Here is a 23,957-nt window from a genome sequence, read left to right as displayed (position 1 = left end):
GTAAATGTATTAACATGCGGGTTCTTCAACACCCGCGAGTTCGGCGTCTTCGGCGATTAAATTTAAAGCGGCGCTGCATTGTAAAGGGAAGTTTCCTCTTACAAGGCAGCGGCACTTTAAATTTAATCGCCGAAGACACTGAACTCGCGGGTGTTGAATAACCCGCATGTTAATACATTTACCCCATGGACTCTAAATGAGGCCGTACCAATGACCTATACATTGGAATTATTACTTCTATCTTTCTGCTACTGATTCCTCTCCCTATACCACCAAGCATCTGACTTGCCTTTCTCATTGCTTTGTTACATTGCTTACCTGCCGTTAATTCACCTGATATAATGACTCCTAGATCCCCTTCCTCCTCAGTAGTTTCCATTATAGTGCCATTAATACTGTATTTAGCCTTTGGGTTTTTGAGACCCAAGTGTATGATTTTGCATTTTTAGCATTAAACTGTAGTTGCCACTCATGACCATTCATTCCTCTAGTCTACCTAGATCATCGATCATTTGTTTTAGCCCTCTTGGTCTGTCTACCCTGTTGCATATAATTAGTGTTTTTGCTTTTTAATTGTTTCCTCAATTTTCCCTGTGGATTTTTTGGAGCTGTATTGAGATCTCCTCATAGATAGCAGATCACGTCTGTTCTATTGGCAATGTGTTCATTTATTCAAATGTCTCAATTTTCTTGAAATGTATCCAGTGGGGCCGAGGCCAACAGATCAATCAGTCCAAAGCACTTCGATCTCAAGAACAGTATCAGATTTATGACGTTTTTGTCTGGCATACTTGAGGATGACTTTTATAATGCAGATGGAGATAAGATTCCCAAATTATGCAATTATCATTGTGTAAGCAGTTCATGCTGCTGATATGTACTTCAATAACAGCTTTTCAGCAGGAAATTTCAGAGGAGATCTGTCAGAGGTTTTTTGTGGTCTTACTGTTATATATTTTGGACAACATATAACTTTTTCACAAGAACATAACGCAGGCCTCTAGGCCAAGTGTAATTATACACAATGAAAGCATAATACTATTAGTATAGTACAGTAAAGACGTAGGATAACTATTTCAAGTTACTTGGAATGTACAATAAGCCCTCACTCCAACCGGCTTTATGTCTTATCAATGTCCTAATTGCACAACAGAGCTCCTCTCCCTATATACCTGGTCTCAGGCTACTGCCCTAAGCACCTACATTTTACCTGCCAACAGTCCAGACCTTTGCATATTCTGATTTCCAGTGTTCAAAAGCCCACTAGAAATAGGGAATGTGTTTGCTCCAAATGGGAGTGGATATTATAATTCAACACTGATTACACGGTTGCCCCTGACACCAAGCAGAGACAATAGTGAGAGACATTGCAATAGATTAAGGGGTAGATTTCTCAGAGCTTCTAAAAAGGAAAAGTGAAAGTGTTGCCAATAGCAACCATTCAGATTCTAGTTATCATTTATTTAGTACATTCTACAAAACGACAGCTAGAATCTGATTGGCTACTATGTGCAACATATCCACTTTTCCTTTTATAGAAGGTGACTTGAGTTAGGTAGGTAATTAATACCTTGCTTTTTTTTAATGCAAGCATTTAAATTATGTTTTAAGAAGATTTTTACATCAGGTGTACTACAACTTTATTCTTATATTTTCTTTAAAGAATTGCTACATTATTACAGTTAAAACAAAGTATAGCTACTTAAATGTCACATTTTTCAGGGGCACGGCTATCATCGAGTTAACTGTTCTATTATGTTATGCAGTAATACATATTATTTAGCTTTCCAATTTATTTCACAGAAGGAAATGTATTATTTTTCTAAGATGCCTTTTCTATTTAGCATCTCGGATTGTCTGTTTTACAGGAAACTGTTACTGATATTGAAGAGGATTAAGCTAGATGCCCAGAATGAACACTTCAATTATCCTCAAACTAAACACAATTTAATTTCACAAAACATTGTTTAAAGAAAAATATTTGAATGACTATTCTCTTTTAATTTGTGCCTACCACCAATCGGTAACACTGGCAAGTATGGGATGCCTTTGGCCTATGTGGGCAGCATTGATAATTTGCTTATTAGTGAAACCATCCAAGCCATGTCCTAGGTAAATGCTGAAATCCCAGCTTTGGTATACTGAAAAGACAGGGATACCAGTTCCTAGGGGAGGAATTTTTCTAGTGGTTGCATAAATATCAAATCTCTGTAATTATCGCCACTAAAGAAATAGGTTTGGTGGACTGCTTGTAACTAGACCTATTGTAAGATAGGTAGGCTTTAAATGCAATAAATAAAATATATAATCACTTCAGGATATCGATAGCTGTGACATGAGCAATTGTTATCCTTCAGTTGATTTCCGTTCCGTTGGGTAATCTCTGTATTAGATGTTTTGTAACAAGCATTAACGTTTATAATCCATCCTTCTCTCCTCAGCAGAGCAATATTGTATCTTGTCATCGTCTGTATTTGTAGCTGTCAGGTCAGAATGTTTTACAAAGTAATCTGTAATCCTTTAAATCTTCCAATCTTTGCTTTCTGCTGCTGCAGCGGCGGTTTGGCTCTTGCGACATTGATATGACAGTAGTAGACATTGGTCACTGTTATACAAGATGACATATCAGCCATTCCGCCGTGAGCAAAGAAGAAAGAAGGGACCTAGTTTGACCTTGATGTGTGTGCTGGTTGTTACCAGAAATTGGTTAATGTTTTTGTTTGTAAGGAATTATATGCAGGATTATAAAACCTTTCTGATATAATTGCCCTTGTAAATGTCTGTTGTCAAGATGCCAACAAGATGCCAACTGTCTGTGTTTCACGTGTCTCACCTGTCCCTTCACTGCATATAGTAAAGATTATTTATGGAAGTGCAATGACTTGGAGGCACCATGATATTTCTGTTTGTTCATATGGGCTGTATATTCACTTTGTGCAGTCTGCATGTCTGATTGTGAGATTGTGGTGCCCAGGTGGCAGCGCCAATGACAGCAAAAGTAAAAATGCCACTTCAGAGCTCTGACCACTGTCCTTTTTAGACTACTTCATTAATTAAAACTGTTATTTCTCTCCTAACCTACTACTTATTAGAACCTCAATTGTATCTTAAGCATGTAATGTCTCTTAATTACGTGTCACATTTGCATATTTTACGTACTTTTTTTTTAAGTTAATTTTATTTTTTGCATAAAAATGTGCTTTTCCGTATAAAGGGGCACATTTATCAATGTTCACATAAAGTGAAAAATAGTTTTCAATCCTTATCGCAATGATAAGGATTGAACTATTTCTCAAATTTATGTACAACCCAGCACAGAAACAGCAGTTCCGGAAAACTGCTGTTTCTGTGATAAAAAAAATCATACTTACCCCGCCTCTTCGGAACACGCTGTCTCCGGATCTTCTCTTCACTTTTCTTTTTACAGCAATTGTGCATGGGCAGTTCGAAGACCTGCGCATGCGCACACACATCTCGCTCTGTCTCTGCAACTATAGTTGCAGAGACAGAGCGGTGGAGAGTGGTGAGTGACAGGGAGGGATCATGTGATCCCTCCACACATGCGCTGTCCAGCTCTGCTCTTCGGAGCAGAGCTGACAGCACTGAAATTTTTCATTTATGATAATGTAGGCCAGCTTCAGCTGGCGCACATTAACATGTTTGAAAAGTTAATTACATTCATTGTTAAATAGCGTTACTGAGCACTCCCCTTACATTGTTATGGGGAGTGCTCAGTAAACCGATAGGAGATGCAAAGCAGCAGATATCTATGATATCTGCTGCGATGCTGCTATCATAAATAGCAAATTAGTGTTTAATCCCCGAAAACAACAGTTTAATAGGTAAGTAATAGGTAGGTAGATGTTAAATGGAAAGCTGCTGCGTCCATCTAAACAGCTCCATCGGCATCCAAACAACCAATACCCTGCGCGTTTGCTTTCCAACTCCTCCGGCTGTAAGCTAGGAAGGGAGTTACGAATTACTAACTCCTCCGACAGTAAACTAGGAAGGGAGTTACAAGTTATCAACTCCTCCGGCTGTAAGCTAGGAAGGGAGTTACGAATTACCAACTCCTCCGGCTGTAAGCTAGGAAGGGAGTTACGAATTACCAACTCCTCCGGCTGTAAACTAGGAAGGGAGTTACAAGTTATCAACTCCTCCGGCTGTAAGCTAGGAAGGGAGTTACGAATTACCAACTCCTCCGGCTGTAAACTAGGAAGGGAGTTACAAGTTATCAACTCCTCCGGCTGTAAGCTAGGAAGGGAGTTACGAATTACCAACTCCTCCGGCTGTAAGCTAGGAAGGAGTTACGAGTTAACAACTCCTCCAACTGTAAGCTAGGAAGGGAGTTACGAATTACCAACTCCTCCGACCTTAAACTAGGAAGGGAGTTATGAATTACCAACTCCTCCGGCTGTAGACTAGGAAGGGAGTTACGAATTACTAACTCCTCCGACAGTAAACTAGGAAGGGAGTTATGAATTACCAACTCCTCCGGCTGTAAACTAGGAAGGGAGTTACAAGTTATCAACTCCTCTGGCTGTAAGCTAGGAAGGAGTTATGAATTACCAACTCCTCCGGCTGTAAGCTAGGAAGGGAGTTACGAATTACCAACTCCTCCGACCTTAAACTAGGAAGGGAGTTATGAATTACCAACTCCTCCGACCTTAAACTAGGAAGGGAGTTACGAATTACCAACTCCTCCGACCTTAAACTAGGAAGGGAGTTACGAATTACTAACTCCTCCGACAGTAAACTAGGAAGGGAGTTACGAATTACCAACTCCTCCGGCTGTAAACTAGGAAGGGAGTTACAAGTTATCAACTCCTCCGGCTGTAAGCTAGGAAGGGAGTTACGAATTACCAACTCCTCCGGCTGTAAGCTAGGAAGGGAGTTACGAATTACCAACTCCTCCGACCTTAAACTAGGAAGGGAGTTATGAATTACCAACTCCTCCGGCTGTAAACTAGGAAGGGAGTTACAAGTTATCAACTCCTCCGGCTGTAAGCTAGGAAGGAGTTACGAGTTAACAACTCCTCCAACTGTAAGCTAGGAAGGGAGTTACGAATTACCAACTCCTCCGACCTTAAACTAGGAAGGGAGTTATGAATTACCAACTCCTCCGGCTGTAGACTAGGAAGGAGTTACGAATTACCAACTCCTCCGGCTGTAGACTAGGAAGGGAGTTACGAATTACCAACTCCTCCGACCTTAAACTAGGAAGGGAGTTATGAATTACCAACTCCTCCGGCTGTAAACTAGGAAGGGAGTTACAAGTTATCAACTCCTCCGGCTGTAAGCTAGGAAGGAGTTACGAGTTAACAACTCCTCCAACTGTAAGCTAGGAAGGGAGTTACGAATTACCAACTCCTCCGACCTTAAACTAGGAAGGGAGTTATGAATTACCAACTCCTCCGGCTGTAGACTAGGAAGGAGTTACGAATTACCAACTCCTCCGACAGTAAACTAGGAAGGGAGTTACGAATTACCAACTCCTCCGGCTGTAAACTAGGAAGGGAGTTACGAATTACCAACTCCTCCGGCTGTAAACTAGGAAGGAGTTACGAATTAACAACTCCTCCAACTGTAAGCTAGGAAGGGAGTTACGAATTACCAACTCCTCCGGCCTTAAACTAGGAAGGGAGTTATGAATTACCAACTCCTCCGGCTGTAGACTAGGAAGGAGATACGAATTACCAACTCCTCCGGAAAGTTTCCGAAAAAAATGTTTTTCCGGAACTTGTTAGATTGCTGCTGGGAGCAGTCACCATACTATTGAATGGTGACTGCTCCCCAAAACGAAAAGGAATGCAAAGCAGCAGATATCCACGATATCTGCTACGATGCACCTTCTTAAATATGCGGGACACACAGAGGGACCTGGATTTCACGGTAAGTGCACGATAGTGCACTTTCATTATTTGTTAAATATGCCCCAAAATGCATTGTCGTTTATATGGGATGAAGTTTCCCGGAATTACGCATTTTAGACGTGACCAGTTAACAAATGATAATGCACTGGTCTATTATGACTCTAGGGGCTTATGGATTTCAACTGGAAAAATTCTATATTAAATGTATAAATAGGGACAGGAAAGTATAGTACGTTGTTTTATTTTTGAAAGAAGATAAAAGTATGTAACATTTTGTATTTTGGAGAGAAGGAGAAACAGTGTTTGCCAAACGTATCTATAAATTTTATGAGGTAAGTTGACACAGGTAGATTGATCAATGTACCTTGTTCTTACACAATATGAGAGATGCAGGAGTTCTTTCTCACGGTCTCTGGACAACACAGCCAGGTTACACGCTCAAGACTTACACGTGACACGGGTGTCTGCCTCTCTGTGCCAATCCCATCAGGCAAGATTAATCCTTGTAAAATCACGTCTGCGTGCTTTTAAAAAAGAGGCCGACAAACAAAGCATTGGAGCATAGAGCGTAAATAGACAGTGCATCCACTCACTAGCAATCAGAGACAGGTTCCAGCCAGATATACCAGTCACTTTTATATAGAGTTATAATGTCACAGATGGAAGAACGTTACATTACAGGTTTTCCCCCATATCTGTAAACAGAGATCTTAAATTAGAATTGCCATTGCAAAACTTGTTTCATAGGGAGATGTGTTTGAAACCACAATCTTTCCTCGTCAGTTTGACAGGAGTCAGGCATTTTCTGTGCCATTTTTAACATTTTTGACAGCATGCAGGAGTTTGTCTACCTGTAATATTTATTTCTGTTGTTAACATTTTAATGTACTAATTGGATACAGTTTGCTCTAGCCCCAACCACTTCATTGACTACTCATCCGTGTGTGTCCAGTTTTAAAGTTCACTCAGCCGCACCCCAATTTCATCAAGATCACACTCCCAAATTAGTAAGCCCTACCCCCTTTTTGTCCACAAATTGGGAGTTTTAGGGGTATGGATAAAGTTTTGTTTTTGTCTCTGAAAAGTACAGCTCTCTAATTCCTAAGTTATATTTCCAACAGTGTACCAACAACTTTACGGACTGTGTCTACCGCAATTTTTCCAGTGGGATTCAAGCCATTGGTGAATGGTACCTGCTACAGTTTTCCAGCATCTTCTCCAAAATACCTTTAAATGAGAAGATTGAAATGGGGTTCAAGGCAGAAGACATGATTCTCACCTGCATGTTTGGAGGACAGGCCTGCAGTTACAGGTATGTAAACTGATATGAGAGGACGGGAGTGTACATGTCCGCTGTTAATAAAGTTATCTAACCCAGCTCCTCCAGTCAGAAGATGCAAAGTTTTGTTCCACCATCTTTGATCACCATCATTGGCCCACAGACCAATGCATACACAATAATATAAGTGCATATTGCATGCGCATCACGGGAAGTACAATTTCCCAAATGACCTTCACAGGCTGATTTTTCTACTATGCCCATAAGTGGCATTGGAAGATATCTGCACACACTGGCTTATGGCAGTCATCTTCTGTCTGCTTTTTCCAGAATGCCCTATAAGAATCTAAATGGTTTCACTCAGATTGTGATTGGACACCCAGCATGGGGCCAATTTATACCTCCCATTTTTAATCCTAATTTTGCACTGGGATGCATCTTGACGGTGACCTGCTATTTTAAGGAGACGCTGCCTGTACAATGTATTAGGCTTTCTAAGTAATATTGTACAGACGACGCCTTCTTAAAATAGCAGGTTAACAACAGCAAACATAATGTGCAGCTTCAAAGTGACGTCATCGCTACCTCTCGGCCTCTTCATTCGACGACAGGGTTTCCGGTCAATGTGTTTCCAGGTGTCAGTATTACCAGTCTGCCGGGAAATACACCGAAGGTGTATTACTGTCGGGGGTATCTGTTATCAGGTTATCGATATTCATAAAAAGGTTCCCCACCCCATTTTGATGTGACACAAATGCCCAGGGTAAATCAAATAATAATAATAATAATAATAATAATAATAATAATAAAGATGATTATAATGCTGGGAAAAGGGAGGGTGGTGGGAATCATTTGCCAAATTAGGTTTTGCTATAAAAATCTAAATATAATTATAACCCTATGGGCTGCGAACGAAAATCCACGTTATTGCGGTAACGTGGATTAAGTTTGCGGCCCGTTCCGGCGCAATCCCGCGAACCGTAACCCTAAGTGAATATGCCCCTTTGCATCATGTGCACCAAAAACTTACATAACTTCTGCTCTGAATCTTTAGTATATTTACTGAAACACAGATTTAATTTTAACTAAACCTAGCCCCTGTTTGCATGTGGGGTTGTGTATGTGCGTATACTGGTCACCCACCTCTGAGGGGGTCTCTGGAACTTGCAATCCAGGACTAGCTCAGTGCCCTTAACCTCAGGATACAATAGGTGTTCAGTGCAAACAGACGACTCGGCACACGCAGGTGTGACTGCAAAAAAATAAATGTACAGATGCGGGTATGGGCAGCACACTCTCCGGGAGTTAGATTAATGGGTGCCAGACTTAAATAAGCAAATCAAGTTTAATAGTATATATTTAATCTCCAGCACATTTCTTGGTTTCAGTAATCACATTAGAGGCATCAAGTAATTAATCTTCAGAGCTGACACTTTATCTGGGTTGGACTGCCACTCTGTCTCTACATTGCAATGGTCCCACCATCGGCCCTGCCCACATACCGCTACAGGGTGTCTCATACTGCTCTGTCTACACACAGCGCTGGTGGGTGTATAAACTCGCGGAGCTGGAGCTACAATTGGACAAACCTAGGCGGTTGTTGACATGATGTCACTCAGCGATTTGAATGCCCCCACGGTGCCCCTCCATAGAGCCCGTTGACATGATGTCACTCAGCGATTTGAATGCCCCTACGGTGCCCCTCCACAGAGCGCTGCCCGTTGACATGATGTCACTCAGCGATTTGAATGCCCCTGCGTTGCCCCTCCACAGAGCGCTGCCCGTTGACATGAAGGAGAAGCATCCAGCTAATTGCAATCTTCTCTCTTGCAGAAATTTCACCCACATTTATGATCAGGACTATGGAAACTGTTACATCTTCAACTGGGGCCAGGAATATCAGGAACTAATGGAGTCTGCAAATCCCGGAGCTGAATTTGGTAGGCGCGCTGCTAGAGTTAAGGCATATATCAAACAGAGGAATTATTGAACAGTGCTAGAAGGTAGCGTGCAAATGCCAGTACATATGCTCCTTACTGATCTCACATCTTCTAAATTGCGGGTCCTTCAGCTGTGAGACTGTCCTCATTGACACATCTGTTTTAGCTGAAAGCCAACTCAGCCTGAATAGGGAGAGGTATGAAAAATACATATTGAGCGAATAGCAGATATAACACATGGTTTGGAATGACCATTGGTGCAGCCGGTGCTGTGGACCGGGCCCCTGGGAGTTAATGGGACCCGCTGCATGGCAGAGGGTTGGGGTCATGGTTCCATCCTCCCCGCACCGGGGGCACACAGCTCACTAATTCCACCTCTGTTTGGAACCATAGTACATGGTCAGCTGGTGTGTTGATCACTCCATGAGTTCTACTAATTAGCAAAACAATGGCGCAGAGATGCAACACTACACGTAAGATAATATTAGTTATTAGTGCTGGTTACTCCTGTAATTAGAAGGAACTCAAGGTAGCAGCTATTATGACAATGTGAAGTGCCATGACAGCACCAGATGGTGGCCTTGTAACCACAGCACAGCAGGATTGAGCTGTGACTTCAAGTCCTTGTATGGATTCCGCCCTCCTCTGGCACCCATAGGTCTGTACCACAGCAAAGCACACTGCTAAAAACAGCAAATAGTGAGTATTTTAAGGAAAAGCCCCACCGAATTACTAGTTGGTTTAAAAAAGTGACTTTAAAATGGAAAGCCCATCTCAGTATCTTTTAGTGTGATCATTGGCACAAGGCTGAATTACATTATAAGGACACAGATTAATACAAATAAGTCTCCTTACATTTATAAATAAAAAAATCAGGACACAATAAGTGAGGTTCTCAATCTTTTCAACTCATGTCCCCAGTCCAACAAACTGCTCCATCATTTTACTGATGCCAGGCCCACATCCTGATAGGCCATGCCACTTTTGGGTTTGTAAAATCAGTACAGTCCTGGGTAAAAAAAAACAGGACTTTTGGAAGGTATAATTCCCTCACCATAGTCCTGAGGCATTGTTGAGATCCAGTAGACAAAGAAGACATCATTATAAACTATAAGGGGTAAATGTATTAAGTACCGGATTCTGCAAGTCGCTGATATTCCGTCCGATATTCCGTGACTGTGCAGAGCAAATTTAAAACAACAATCTCTTTCAAAGCAAAACATGCCACAAAAGCGATTGCCGTTTTAAATTTCCTCTGCAAAGTCGTCGAATATCGATTTGCAGAATCCGCTACTTAATACATTAACCCCTAATTGATGTGTGCTCGGTTATGACAACAAAGCATTTTAAAAATTAAAATGAAGCTGTTGTTGCACATTTTGCTGGGTACATTTTTGTTTGATTTATTTTGACAACCACTTTATGGTATCGGAATAGTACTAACAGTGATCTATAAAATCCTTGATTACTGAAAGATAAACATAGACTATAAACGATTCCGGTTGTCCATTGAGTGACCTGCAGGTTTTTTTTAGCACTGCTAACTTTAGTACACACTGTGCAAGTAATAGCACGTTTATTTTTTGACTTGTTGTGTAATATAATTATGACGTCCATTACTCTGGGTTAAGCAATAGAGGAGGCCGTGCAGATCAATACATAGATTTTAACAGGTCTCAAATTGTGAAATAATAATATTAATAATTTTAAGTTGTTATATTGTCCTGAAGATAATATAATACATAGGGTAATAATTGGTTGATAGCATGGGAGATATATATTTATAAATGGATTCCATTGACATGCACAGTACTGCTGGACATATTGGCACAACATAAATAATGGATCATAATGGTAGTGTTATGTCATTTTTTTCATGCTTCAGTTTTTTGCTCATAATAAACACTCTGATAAATGACCTGACCAGCAAAGTAATGTCTCAAGCTAGATATCTGAGCTAATATCTCAAATATCTCAAGCTGTTGCATTGTATTCTGCCCTCATCTGGTGCCCATAGGTCTGTACCACAGCAAAGCACCCTGCTAGAAACAGCAAATAGTATTTTAAGGAAAACTCCTACCAAATTACTAGTTTGGGAAAGAGGGTTGGTTTAAAAAAAAGTGACTTTAAAATGGAAATCCCCTTTAAGTATCTTGGGCCTGATTCATTAAGGATCTTAACTTAAGAAACTTCTTATTTAAGTCTCCTGGACAAAACCATGTTACAATGCAAGGGGTGCAAATTAGTATTCTGTTTTGCACATAAGTTAAATACTGGCTGTTTTTTCATGTAGCACACAAATACTTGATAGCTTATTTGTACACTGAAATGTAAAGTTGATATTTGTGTGCTACATGAAAAAACAGTCAGTATTTAACTTATGTGCAAAACAGAATACTAATTTGCACCCCTTGCATTGTAACATGGTTTTGTCCAGGAGACTTAAATAAGAAGTTTCTTAAGTTAAGATCCTTAATGAATCAGGCCCCTTGTGTTGTGATTATTAGCACAAGTCTGGATTGCATTTTAAGGACACAGATTAGTACAAATAAGTCTCCTTACATTTATAAATAAAAAAATCAGGACACAATAAGTGAGGCCCCCAGTCTTTTCAAGTCATGTTCCCAGTCCAACAAACTGCTCCATCATTTTAATGACGGCAGACCCAGATCCTGATAGGCCCTTTGGGGACTGCCCTCACCATAAGCATTGTTGACATCCGAGACCAAACCTTCACTGGGCTGGGCTTTCCCAGAGTTATCAAATCCCCCATAGGTCTGTACAAGTATACCAATTTCTGCCTAATATTTCCATAGCCCATTGTGTAGATAAATGCTTCCCAACTACTCCTTTTCAAACGAAATGTTCCTACATATAATGTACAAATCTGACATTATTAGGGCAAACTTATCCTGCCCCTCTAAACAAATGTACAAATCACAACGTCATGCCCAAAAAAACAGTTCTAGCATGGAGGGTAATTCTAGACATATATACTTCCTTGCCTTGTGCTTTATTATGCCTTTATGTGTATAGATTTTACTAATTATACCAATTTGATGTTTTTAAATTGGCATTTTCATTGTTCATAATGTAAACCAGCGATGTAAATTAAATAATAAATTAACAGGCTGAAATTACACTACTCTGTTCAACACACCACTAAGATGACACATACCGAGAAGCCACAACTAAGTTCTTTCAGTTAACATCAAGAACTATATTTACTAAACGGCGGGTATTGAAAAAGTGGAGATGTTGCCTATAGCAACCAATCAGATTCTAGCTGTCATTTTTTAGAATGTACTAAATAAATGACAGCTAGAATCTGATTGGTTGCTATAGGCAACATCTCCACTTTTTCAAACCCACAGTGTAGTAAATCTAGCCCTAAGGGTGCATAAGGGCATTTGCTGTATTCTATAGTCCTGTGTCTATGGCTATGTTTCTAGTCAGTGTCTGTTCTGCTCAACAACCAACTTCTGTTTTTCATTTTGGATCTTGATGTGTTTGTTCTTTCTACCAATCCAATGTTCCAGTCTAGCTCAGAGATATGTTGTTGATAAGGTGCTTTCTCAATGTCTTAAAATTTGGGAATAAAATATGCGGACTGAACAGAATCCAGAAATAGTTGTCCATAAAAACAAGGTTTTATCTCTCTCCCGCTGCCTGCGTTCAGAACCAGTGCCCAGCACAACATCAATGTCCTCACTGTTTGTGATTTAACAAACAGAATCTCAGGTAACCTACAAGGGAAACTACATCTTTGTACAGAGCTTCTAGCGTGTTTTTTTTCTCCTGTTCTGATATCAATACATCAACAATTACCCCCCTTTCCCCCAAGAAAAAATATTATAAAAATAGAAAATATTTTTCGGTCCTCCAAAATAATTGATTTCGGTAAGTGTTTATATCCATTTCAGCCCATAATACAGTTTGTTTGTAGTTTACACAGTGAGATGTCTCTTTTTGTTATTAAATAATTATATTAAATTACCATTAAGTATATGTTTTACACTGACGCGCCTTCTAGGGAAAGAAACACCAAGGTTTTGACAGTTTCCTTGTTCTAAACATTGAGTTTGTTTTGGAAATAAATGTCTTGTAAGAGGTAATGCTACATTATACTTGAAGGTTTCTTTAAGTGGAGTTCCTTTAAGTTATTTCATAACAAATATTTATAGCGGTGACTGGGTAGGGGGGCCCGATACCATCTCCTGGGGTAGGTGTTTATAGCAGCCGAGAGATATCACGCAAAGTCCACAGGTTTCATGCAACTGGCCTCAGCTAGTTTTATTCAGTAAGAAAGCTTCAAAATAAACACCTTGGCTCTAACTAAACAATGTTCACTCCTGACTAACAAACTAAAATAAAACATAAGCAGTTTCAGCAACAGTTCATTTAGAGGCAGATATTGGGCTGTATCTCACAGAGACTCTGCAGCTCCTGTGCCCAGGCAGTGAGAGACTGCCTGAGTTGTCTTACAGCCTTTTACTAGTACCACTCAGGTGCAGCTCCTGATTAGCAGCAGGATCACTGGTAACTTCGAAGACCCAGTTTATAGGCCTAATGGATGGAGCCCGCCCTCTCTCTCCATCCATAACCCCAGGACCCTTTTCCAGCTTTTCAATCAAGCCTACAGCCCTTCAGCAAGCAGCTTACACAAACAGACATGTTCCTATATATATATATATATATATATATATATATGTATATATAGTTTTTAATTTATAAATATTGGTACAATTATTTTGTATTTCAAGTATTTTGCTGCTGTTCAAGCTGCAGTATCATACATGCATGGAGATGCATGTATGATACCATTTCAAAATAATTTTGCAACAATTTAATTTTCCTTTAATAAAGGATAAAGTAAACATTTGTGTATACATGAGGGTTTTTTCATAATTTTTTTATTAAGTTCTTATGATGTAAATGTGATAAACTTATACCTATCTGTCATTTAAAAGAAAACTGGCATTATATTTTGGATAAAACAGAAATTCACAACTTTACAATTGCAACAACAATTCTCAACTGTGCCTTACTTTAAATGCCATGCATCGCTTCCACAAATGTCTATAGTTCAATAGAAATAACTGCAATTTGTATTCCTTAATGTTGCCTATAACACTATTTAAGTTTTAGAATTATGATGGTATTTGCAATGCAAACAAAGCAAACGTAAATTAAAAAGAAAACAATAAAATAAAAGAAACATTCAAGAAAAAGAGGAAAAGTAAAGACAAAAATGATCGTTCAGTAATTATATATTTTCTGCATGTTTCTTCACACATTCGTGCTGTAATAATCCGCTCCATGGGGGGAATTCAATTCTTTCCGTCTCTCACCACAATATGTAGCTGCATACGGTTACTATGGTAGAGGTATCTCGGCTCAACAAAACTGGGTGAAGATTTCAGGCTGGATATCTTTGCCGTATGTTCCGCCGGTTCGTCTCTAAGAATTGAATTCCCCCTCCTAGGTTAGTGCTTGTCTTCTCTGGTTTAAGCTGGACCAAATGTATGCTTAATGTTGTGGTAGTGTAGTTCCATTTGCACACTTGTGCTACACCCCATTCTCTGGGCAGTTATATCAATTACCACTTTTGATATTTCCACCCAGGAGGGTAACATCTACTGCATGGTGTGCACAATGGAAAAAAAAATCACAACCCCAACAATCGTGTGTCTGATTTACATCCCCATGTATGGCCCCTTTGCCAAAATACATTCAGGTGGTGATGAGCTGTTTGAATCACCATACCCGCCTATCTTGGATGCCTCCTACTTGATGAATGGGTAGCTGAAAAATCCACATGCCGTGATGCCACCCTGGCACCCAAAACTCTTGTTAGAGAGCGGCGGACACTCAGTACTTTATATAGATCTAAGTAAGAGTGGATTGGCTGGAAGAATATTAAAACAAGATGGCATTGGCCTTCTACAAAGAGAGCCGAGATTGTCTCATTGGGAACTCACCCAGATTTGCTATAAGCAAAACAGGATAGGAACAGCAGAAATTGCCTATGTTTCACGGATATTAACTCTATTACAGTTAGCAGTCAGTGGGTGGAAATGTTCTCCGGCTCTTTAAAAGGTTCCAGGTTCCTAAATTTGACTGACCCTTGAACTCTGTATTAAGTTGTCTGTCAGTCGTACTAGAACGACAACACAAATGGTGATATATCGGTTGTACGGTGAGGGTAGCAGCGTGTGCATTGTAGGTACAAGGTTGAAAATCTACTTTGTTTATCCACAGGACTGAAGATGGTTCTTAACATTGATCAGGAGGAATATATCCCCTTTCTCCAGACTACAGCTGCTGCCAGACTGCTCTTGCACCAGCAGAGGAGCTTCCCATTCCTGAAGGATCTAGGGATCTATGCCATGCCTGGGACAGAGACCTCCATAGCTGTCCTTGTGGTATGTGGTTGGGAAAGTACACACAGAACAATGCTATCTGATGGGACGGCGGCCAGCTCCTGGGTTGGTTAAAACTGGGTGAATCCACATTGAGACAGTCTCATAATAGTTTTTCAAACATGTTTGCGGCTGTTATTTTAACAATGTCCTATACTTGAAAGTGGATGTTATCTCATGTTTTAACTTTTAACTTCTCAACCTCCTGGAGAGTGGAGGTGAAGAAGGAGGAAGGGGGGTAAGGGCTCTTGTGTTTTTACATTTATCTACCAGCAAATGAAGGGGTTAGACAAGAAATATATTGTTGAGCTTATTCACCGGCCAGATTTTAAGGATTGCACTGGTTAAATGTATTTATTTTTTAACCTGGCAAATAAATGAGTCTTTCGTATTGGAGTTGTGACCTTCTTCAATTACTATTTTACATTACTTAAATTATTCCTATTATTTACGAGGCTTGAACATTGATTTGTTTATTTCCATGTATTTTACTTTTGAGATTGTATCAACCTGCATTGAGGTCGCTTTAATGCAGTACAGTGTAACCTTTTCGGCAACTGGAACAGATGAACAATTAAAAAGTAAATAAATAAATTACACATTCTAAAAACAAACATTAAACAGCATCAAAGTTCCATGAAATCTAACAACATGTCGCAGCCATAAAGATCGAGAAAAGCATCATAGAAAACTGTGGCAAAAAATCATAACATTTTGTGAACATAAATTTGTTTATACATTTTTTTAAAGTGTAATTATTTTCATAATTGAAAATTCTGTTTATTATTGTCATTGTACTATTTTATTGTTACTGCAAAAAACTGATGTAGCAAGAAACAGTTGGAGCTAGTACTTGGGGTCAAGTCCACATATACTCTGTCAACATATGTGCAGATTTGTTTGGCCAACTTGGTTGTTTGCAACCAAATTGGGCAGACGTTATACTGTGTGTATAAGACCAAATGCCCATTCTAAATGATCAAATTGGATCAGATTTGATCACTCACAATAGAAAATCTGACTGGCTAATGATCTTTATCAGCGCATCTGTGAGATAATAGGATGTTCCAGGAAAGGCATTATATAATAATTAAATAAAACAGTTTTGGCTAACCTGTGACACTCCAGGTGTTGTGAAACTACAAGTCCCAGCATACCCTTCCAGCAATAAGCTGCTATATATTGGCAAAGCATGCTGGGACTTGTAGTTTCATAACACCTGGGGGTAAATGTATCAAGCTGAGAGTTTTCCGGCGGGTTTGAAAAGTGGAGATGTTGCCTATAGCAACCAATCAGATTCTAGCTATCATTTTGTAGAATGTACTAAATAAATGGTAGCTAGAATCTGATTGGTTTTTCAGCTTGATACATTTACCCCCTGGAGTGTCACAGGTTAGCCAACACTGATATAAAATGTCCAATTTGTGTGTGATCCAACTGGTTACGTACCAAACCACCAGACCGCGTACAATCACTTTTCGTATGATTATTTTTGAATGGTGAATTCCATTAACTACAGCAAAATATTCTGTAATCAATATGGATCAAAATATCAAATGAAAGTCTGAAAGATTTGTTTCATGGTAAAAACATAATAACACAGCTGCAAAGGAACAAACTTTTTGTTATTTTCTCTATTTAGATACATAATCTTAAAAAGAGAAACTTCAGATCCTGACAATGCTCCTCTTGTTGCCGTATGATATTGTAGCATACTATCAGCAGACCTTTAAAAAATATATCCAGTCAAAACATTTCAGTTATTGTCCATAACAGAACTGGGAGCAGTGTCTGCAGTTCTTTAACAGGTTAGAGTGGTGGTTCAAACATGTCACTTCACCTATTGTATTCATCATTACAGGACCAAACACAACATTTAGAGGCTCCGTACTCCTCATGCACAATGGATGGCTCTGATATTCCTGTGGCAAATCTCTATGCGAAATATAACAGCTCATATTCAATTCAGGTACTGACATGAGTTTTAAGATATTTCATTATATTTATTTATAAGTGCAGTTAGTGGTACATATATGCATTTTATTTAAAAGTGTGTTATTATTTCACAAATGCTATTTTTCTATCAGACGTTTCTCAGAACAGATCTTATTTCACAACATTCTATTTTCTAACAATCAGAAGAGCAGTCCTATATATATTTTTTATTATCATTAACATCTATTTATATAGCGCCAGCATACACAGTAGCACTGGGCAATCAGGAACAAAATACTGTAATGAAACAAGACTGGGTATTAACAAACGCAGACAGCGGTAAGAAGGCTCTGTCCACAAGGATGCAATACTCTGCTGCTTGGCAGATTCATTCCGGCGGTTGGGCATTGTTTGAATAAAGGTAAAAGGTTTTAAAAAAAAAAAAAAAAATTAAATAAACTAAATTTATTTTTAAACTTTTATTCAATTTATTATTACTATTTTACCGCACTAGTGGAACTGATAGCCAGAATCTGATCTTTCCGTTCCACTGGCCCGGCAAAGCACCAAGTTAACCCTTACCATCCTACACGAGTGTCGTCAGGGCAACAGAGTATTAAGTGATCTTATATATCATTGCAATAAGCAGCAGTAGAGTGCTGCATATCACTGGGATTGGGGACCTCTTGATAAATTGGCCTCTTAATCTCCTCTCTGTCTTCAGTATTAAATCATCTTCTAAGAAGTGTGTGGGTGTGTGTATATATATATATATATATATATATATATATATATATATATATATATATATGTTCACAGTATTAGCTTACTGTATGTAATGTCACTGATGTACATGGCTGTTGATTACCTCATGTTCTAAAGATCTTTTAAAAAAGACTATTAGGGATATACAGAAATAACCTTAAAGTTCCCTTCTGTACAGCCAACCATCTGGAAAAAAAGGACAGATTAGAAAATAATATCTGACCAGCAATTAAACGTTCTGCCACACAATAGTGCCCCAGTTCACATCATGCCTCATAATTGTGCCCCCAATTCATAATATGCCACATAGTTATGCCCTTAATTCATATCATGCCTCATAGTTGTGTCCTCAATTCATATCATGACACAAGTTGTGCCCCCAATTCATATCATAACACAAGTTGTGCCCCCAATTCATAGAATGCCACATAGTTGTCCCCCCTAGTCATAGTATGCCTCAGTTGTCCCCCTACTAATAGTATGCCACAGTTGTCCCCATTTATAGAATGCCACATAGTTGTCCCCCTAGTCATAGTATGCCTCAGTTGTCCCCCTACTAATAGTATGCCACAGTTGTCCCCCATATTCATAGAATGCCACGTAGTTGTCCCATAGTCAAGGTTTTCCACATAGTTGTCCCCCCTAGTCATAGTATGCTACAGTTGTCCCCCCTACTAATAGTATGCCACCGTTGTCCCCCATATTCATAGAATGCCACATAGTTGTCCCACATATTCAAAGTATGCCACATAGTTGCCACCCCTAGTCATGGTATGCCACATAGTTGCCCCCCTAGTCATAGTATGCCACACAGTTGTCTCCCATAGTCATAGTATTCCACACAGTTGTCTCTCATAGTCATAGTATGCCACACAGTTGTCTCCCCATGTCATGGTATGCCATACAGTTGTCCCCCCTATTGATAGAATGCCACATAGTTGCCCCCCCTAGTCATAGTATGCCACACAGTTGTCTCCCCTATTAGTAGAATGCCACACAATTGTCCCCCCTATTGATAGAATGCCACATAGTTGTCCCCCCTAGTCATAGTATGCCACACAGTTGTCTCCCCTATTGGTAGAATGCCACACAGTTGCCTCCCCTATTGGTAGAATGCCACACAGTTGTCTCCCCTATTGGTAGAATGCCACACAGTTGTCTCCCCTATTGATAGTATGCCACACAGTTGTCTCCCCTATTGATAGTATGCCACACAGTTGTCTGCCCTATTGATAGTATGCTACATAGATGTGCCCCTCAATTTTTAGTGCTGCTCTTACTTACCTTTGGGGACACGCATCTTTCTCTCCAGAAACCCGGGAGCACCTTCAGTAAAGCAGCCATTTCGGTCATCAATGGCTGCTTTAGTGAGACAGCTGGTGTGCCGGCGTGCCAGACAGAAGTGGTCCACGTGCCACGTCTGGCACGCATGCCGGGGGTTGCTGATCCCTGTTATAGAGCCACTGCATTTACACAGAGCTGGTTATTTTCCATTATAATAAATCCCCTTTAATTAGAGGAACACATTATCATGTTATGTAATCAGTTCTCCTTTAGAGCAATACTATAATGTTACATGAGGAATACACAAACATTTCATGGCTCCGGGCTCCTGGCATTCACGGCTGATCGGATAGTACAAAGCTGAACCAGTAGAGAACATCTTGGACTGCCCAATATTTTCTATTATGTCTCAAACAGCTGCTGAAAGTCTTGTTCTTTTCTATCTTATCTGTACCCATCCAGCAAATCACATTTAATCTCTTGGGTTACATTGGCTTTTATATTCATTAAATATATCTAATGCCAAGAAAATGTGAGCTCACACTCGCAAGAAACAAATACATCCACCTTCATAACTATTATGAGAATCAGAGGACAATATTGATTCTGTGCTGCAATAACATAGACAGCACAAAAAAAATAATACAGCTAATATACCAATGCTTAATTAGGTAGGATTATCCATTAATTCTTGTTCTTTGTAGTGGAAATTATATGATAATTAACAAAGGGATTCAAGGTATGCTCAGTTATTTATATCACAATAATTCAAAGTTATTTTTTTAATTAAACACAAATACAATCTCCAAATATAAAGAGGCTATGAGACTGTAAGTGCACTACATGAAAAGAATTCAGTCCTTCTAAACCTATATATTGTATCACATATGCCAAAGACTAAGAAAATTTCATTAAAAAAAAACAAATTCCACAATGATGTAATACTGTGACATAATCAGCGATGTCATGCAGAGCAAAAAGCATAAACAAACTCTGGCAAGATCACTGGGTATTTAACTGAAATGTAGCAATTTCTTATTCCATTTTTAAAACCACTTTCTTTTTATTTTAAAGACATATATTTGATTTTGAATACGGTTCGATCTACAAGTTCTTGCAGTCAACTATGCAGTCTTAAACTGAACTCAAATTTCAGAAACTATTTGAATGTTGCATAATGATAGCTACCATATTTCTGGCTAAGTCAGTTCCACTTCCATAGCCACCAATTTGAGTTGACTAACAAAATTGTCATGTCTCATGATGTACAGGTTTGAGCTCAGAAAGGGTTGAGATTGTAGGATTCCTGTAAGCCAGTACAAATGCCTACAAATGTTTAATTTATCAGTTTTCAAAAGATATTTTATATATGTAGCAGGGGCAAACGCAGGATCTGTAGAGGGGGGTTTCCACACCACGCCGCCAGTGGACGTGACCAGCATGCATGGGGGCGTGGTTATAATTTTAGACAGTGCTTGGCTGCTCTCAAACTCTTCCTATCCCCATAATATACATGGGCAATGCCGCGTGCACTACTATTATGTGCACGCAGCTCTCCCTTTTCAAGCAGAGCTGTGTGAAGCGGGAGCAGGGTCCAGCCACCTCAATTATACAGTGCTACAGGCTTGGTGGGGGGTTTCCAGGCACTACGAACCCCCCCCCCCCCCCTTCCTCCCTGGGTTGCCTATGTGTAGTTTTGTAAAGGTATTTCAGTGTTTTGCATTTATGCCCACTTTACCCTGGTTTTGCTTGCCCACCTGTTACATGCAGCGATAGGTTTGGTTTATCAGGAATACTTGTTGCTGTGCTTGCCAATACTGTGCTGTGTAATAGTGAGGAGCCAGTTCACTGAAAACGTCTTGGTAACTGCCCTTGTGTTGAAAAGACGTAATCAGAATAATGAGACACAGAAGTGCTTGTCAAGCCACGGGGGATCTGCATTAGAACACAATGTACATTAATCCTGGCACAACATAACTTAATCCAGAGTAGTTAAATTATGTGTTCAAACCTGGCAAACCGCGCAGACAAATATTTGTGATGACGCCCATTTTACTCTGTGATCGCTCTTCCGTTCCATCCAAATTATAGTGCTGCCAGAGGCAGTAGACCTGGGAAGTTTATTAAAGAGACACCAACATTTAAACATGAAAAGTCACCTAATGCCTTTATATTGTATAACTTTAAGGGAGAGAACCCTATAATTAGAACATTCTTAGCCAAGAAGAATCATAAAAAAAATTAACAAGAAATTGTGACTAAAGACTAGGAAACAGATATAGAGGTAGATTTACTAAAACATACTAGAAAGGAACTGGAGGTGTTTCTCATAGCAACCAATCAGGTTCTAGCTACCATTTATCTAGTATATTCTAGAATCTGATTGGTTGCTATACCTCCCCTTTTCCTTTTTAGACGGTTTAGTAAATCTAGCCCATAGTCAGGAAGGGGCTCTTAAATATGTTTCTCAGATAGCCTTCTATAGAGAAGCCTTAAGCTCAAATAAGCTACACAATCCTTTATTTAAAAAGTGATACAATATTTATTTTCTGTTTAATTAGAATTAAGTAAACTAAAAACATTTTTTTTTACTTGGAGTGAAATGGTGAAAATGAGATAGGTGATAAATACTTTATGTATTTATGTTTATTAGTAAGATCGTTTTTAACCATTTTTTTATACTTTTAGAGCTGTTTTTGTATCGTGAACATGTCCAGTTCAGTCAGTCACTTTGTATATCCTAATCTGGCTGAAAAGTGAAAATTATAAAGCTGGATGCAGCACGTGCAAATGGTCCTGACACTATAGTTGATTAAATGATTGGATTGCGGGATCAAAGCATGATTTCTTTCGTGAGGTCAGAAAACAGAGGAAGCTAAAGAATGCAAAGTCAGCATTTTGCCAACAGCTGCACCAACTGACATCGTTTTAGAGTCAGTGGTGATTGACACAGAGACGCAGATGACTGACACAATATGCTGATGATTGACACAGAGACGCAGATGACTGACACAATATGCTGATGATTGACACAGAGACGCAGATGACTGACACAATATGCTGATGATTGACACAGAGATGCAGATGTTGGACAGAGACGCAGATAACTGACACAGAGACGGAGATGTTTGACAGAAATACAGATGATTGACACAGAGACGGAGATGTTTGACAGAAATACAGAGGATTGACACAGAGACGCTGATGATTGACAGAAATACAGATGATTGACACAGAGACGCTGATGACTGACACAGAGACGCAGATGTTGGACAGAGACGCAGATGTTTGACAGAGACGCTGATGACTGACACAGAGATGGAGATGTTTGACAGAAACGCAGATGATTGATACAGAGACGCTGATGAATGACACAGAGATGCAGATGTTTGACCTAAATATTTTCTAATGGCACTTTTTAGTTCTATATATCTCAATGGGTGGTTCCTTTCACTGGCTCTTAAAAGGCCCGTGCCTCAAAGACAACAAAATGATTGATACAGAGACACAGATGACTGACACAGACGCAGATGTTTGACAGAAACGCAGATGACTGACACAGAGACGCTGACGACTGACACATAAATACAAGTGATTGACACAGAGATCCATGTTCAGAGAGACAAAATGGAAAATCAACTGGGCAAAGAGAGCTGCAACACATGAAAATTTAAACTGGTATTGGTTTGCGGGGAGGTAATATTTCTAGTGAAATGCTGAGCTACTGGCTAGTAAAAAGTTAGAAAGACTGCTGACATTGGAATGTAGACTTTGAACACATGAACCCAATGCACCCAAAGACCAAGGGAATTTCAGAGCAAACATGCCTGTGCTAGTGACATTTCAAAGGCAACTCATATTATTTTCCCTGTAAATTGTAGTGTAGAAATAAATGTAGACTGTTTAAACAAAGTTTTGATGATTGGAAGCATGGAGAGAATCACAATTTATATCAGGGGAATAGTGATCTGGTTGTGCCGACAGCCCCATTGTCTGCCAAATAGAACATTATACGGGTGCAGGGTACTAACGCGAGCTGGTATTGTCATACCGTGTCTCTGTGGGTCTTCCACTGACAGGCATATGTCACAGGGGGGTTCATGGTAATAGCTCAGCAGCTACAAGGGGCTCCTGTGGCTTTCTCTATCCCCAATGTGTCATGTGACCAGCACCAGTCACATGTGACAGCTGCCAGAGTGTAGGTGAGTGAGCACAAGAGTGTATGAGAATGTTTATGTGTAGTGTGCGTATGGGTGGGGAACAGGCTGTTTGGGAGAGAAGAGATGGACAGACCTTGCGCCAAGGGACCCCCATTTATGCCTGGTGAATGGTAGAAAGAAGGTGCATAGCGTGGCATGCCACGTGATGTATGTCTGACGTGTGGTCAAGATTCGCGTGTGGCAGCCCGTGTGTGGGGCCCATGTTGTATGTACAGCCCAGGCCCCAAATCATGTAAATC

The 23,957-nt window shown here is 39.7% G+C and overlaps 2 protein-coding genes across 2 annotated transcripts in view; both read left to right on the top strand.

The window, feature by feature from the left end:
• The window catches only part of LOC142097574 (heparan sulfate glucosamine 3-O-sulfotransferase 2-like), a 303,244-nt gene that overhangs the window by 260,453 nt on the left and 18,834 nt on the right, over window positions 1–23,957 (top strand). The gene's annotated exons all lie outside the window — the stretch shown is intronic.
• SCNN1B (sodium channel epithelial 1 subunit beta) overlaps window positions 1–23,957 on the top strand; it is a 62,547-nt gene that overhangs the window by 29,103 nt on the left and 9,487 nt on the right. Inside the window, exons 4-7 of the mRNA XM_075179525.1 lie at window positions 6,995–7,185; window positions 8,986–9,092; window positions 15,354–15,517; window positions 17,376–17,483. Coding sequence (XP_075035626.1) covers window positions 6,995–7,185; window positions 8,986–9,092; window positions 15,354–15,517; window positions 17,376–17,483 — 570 coding nt within the window. The remainder of the gene's footprint in view (window positions 1–6,994; window positions 7,186–8,985; window positions 9,093–15,353; window positions 15,518–17,375; window positions 17,484–23,957) is intronic.

Source organism: Mixophyes fleayi, chromosome 7 (assembly GCF_038048845.1).
Source record: "Mixophyes fleayi isolate aMixFle1 chromosome 7, aMixFle1.hap1, whole genome shotgun sequence".
Taxonomy (NCBI): Eukaryota; Metazoa; Chordata; class Amphibia; order Anura; family Limnodynastidae; genus Mixophyes; species Mixophyes fleayi.
This window is presented reverse-complemented; position numbering and strand designations above follow the sequence as displayed.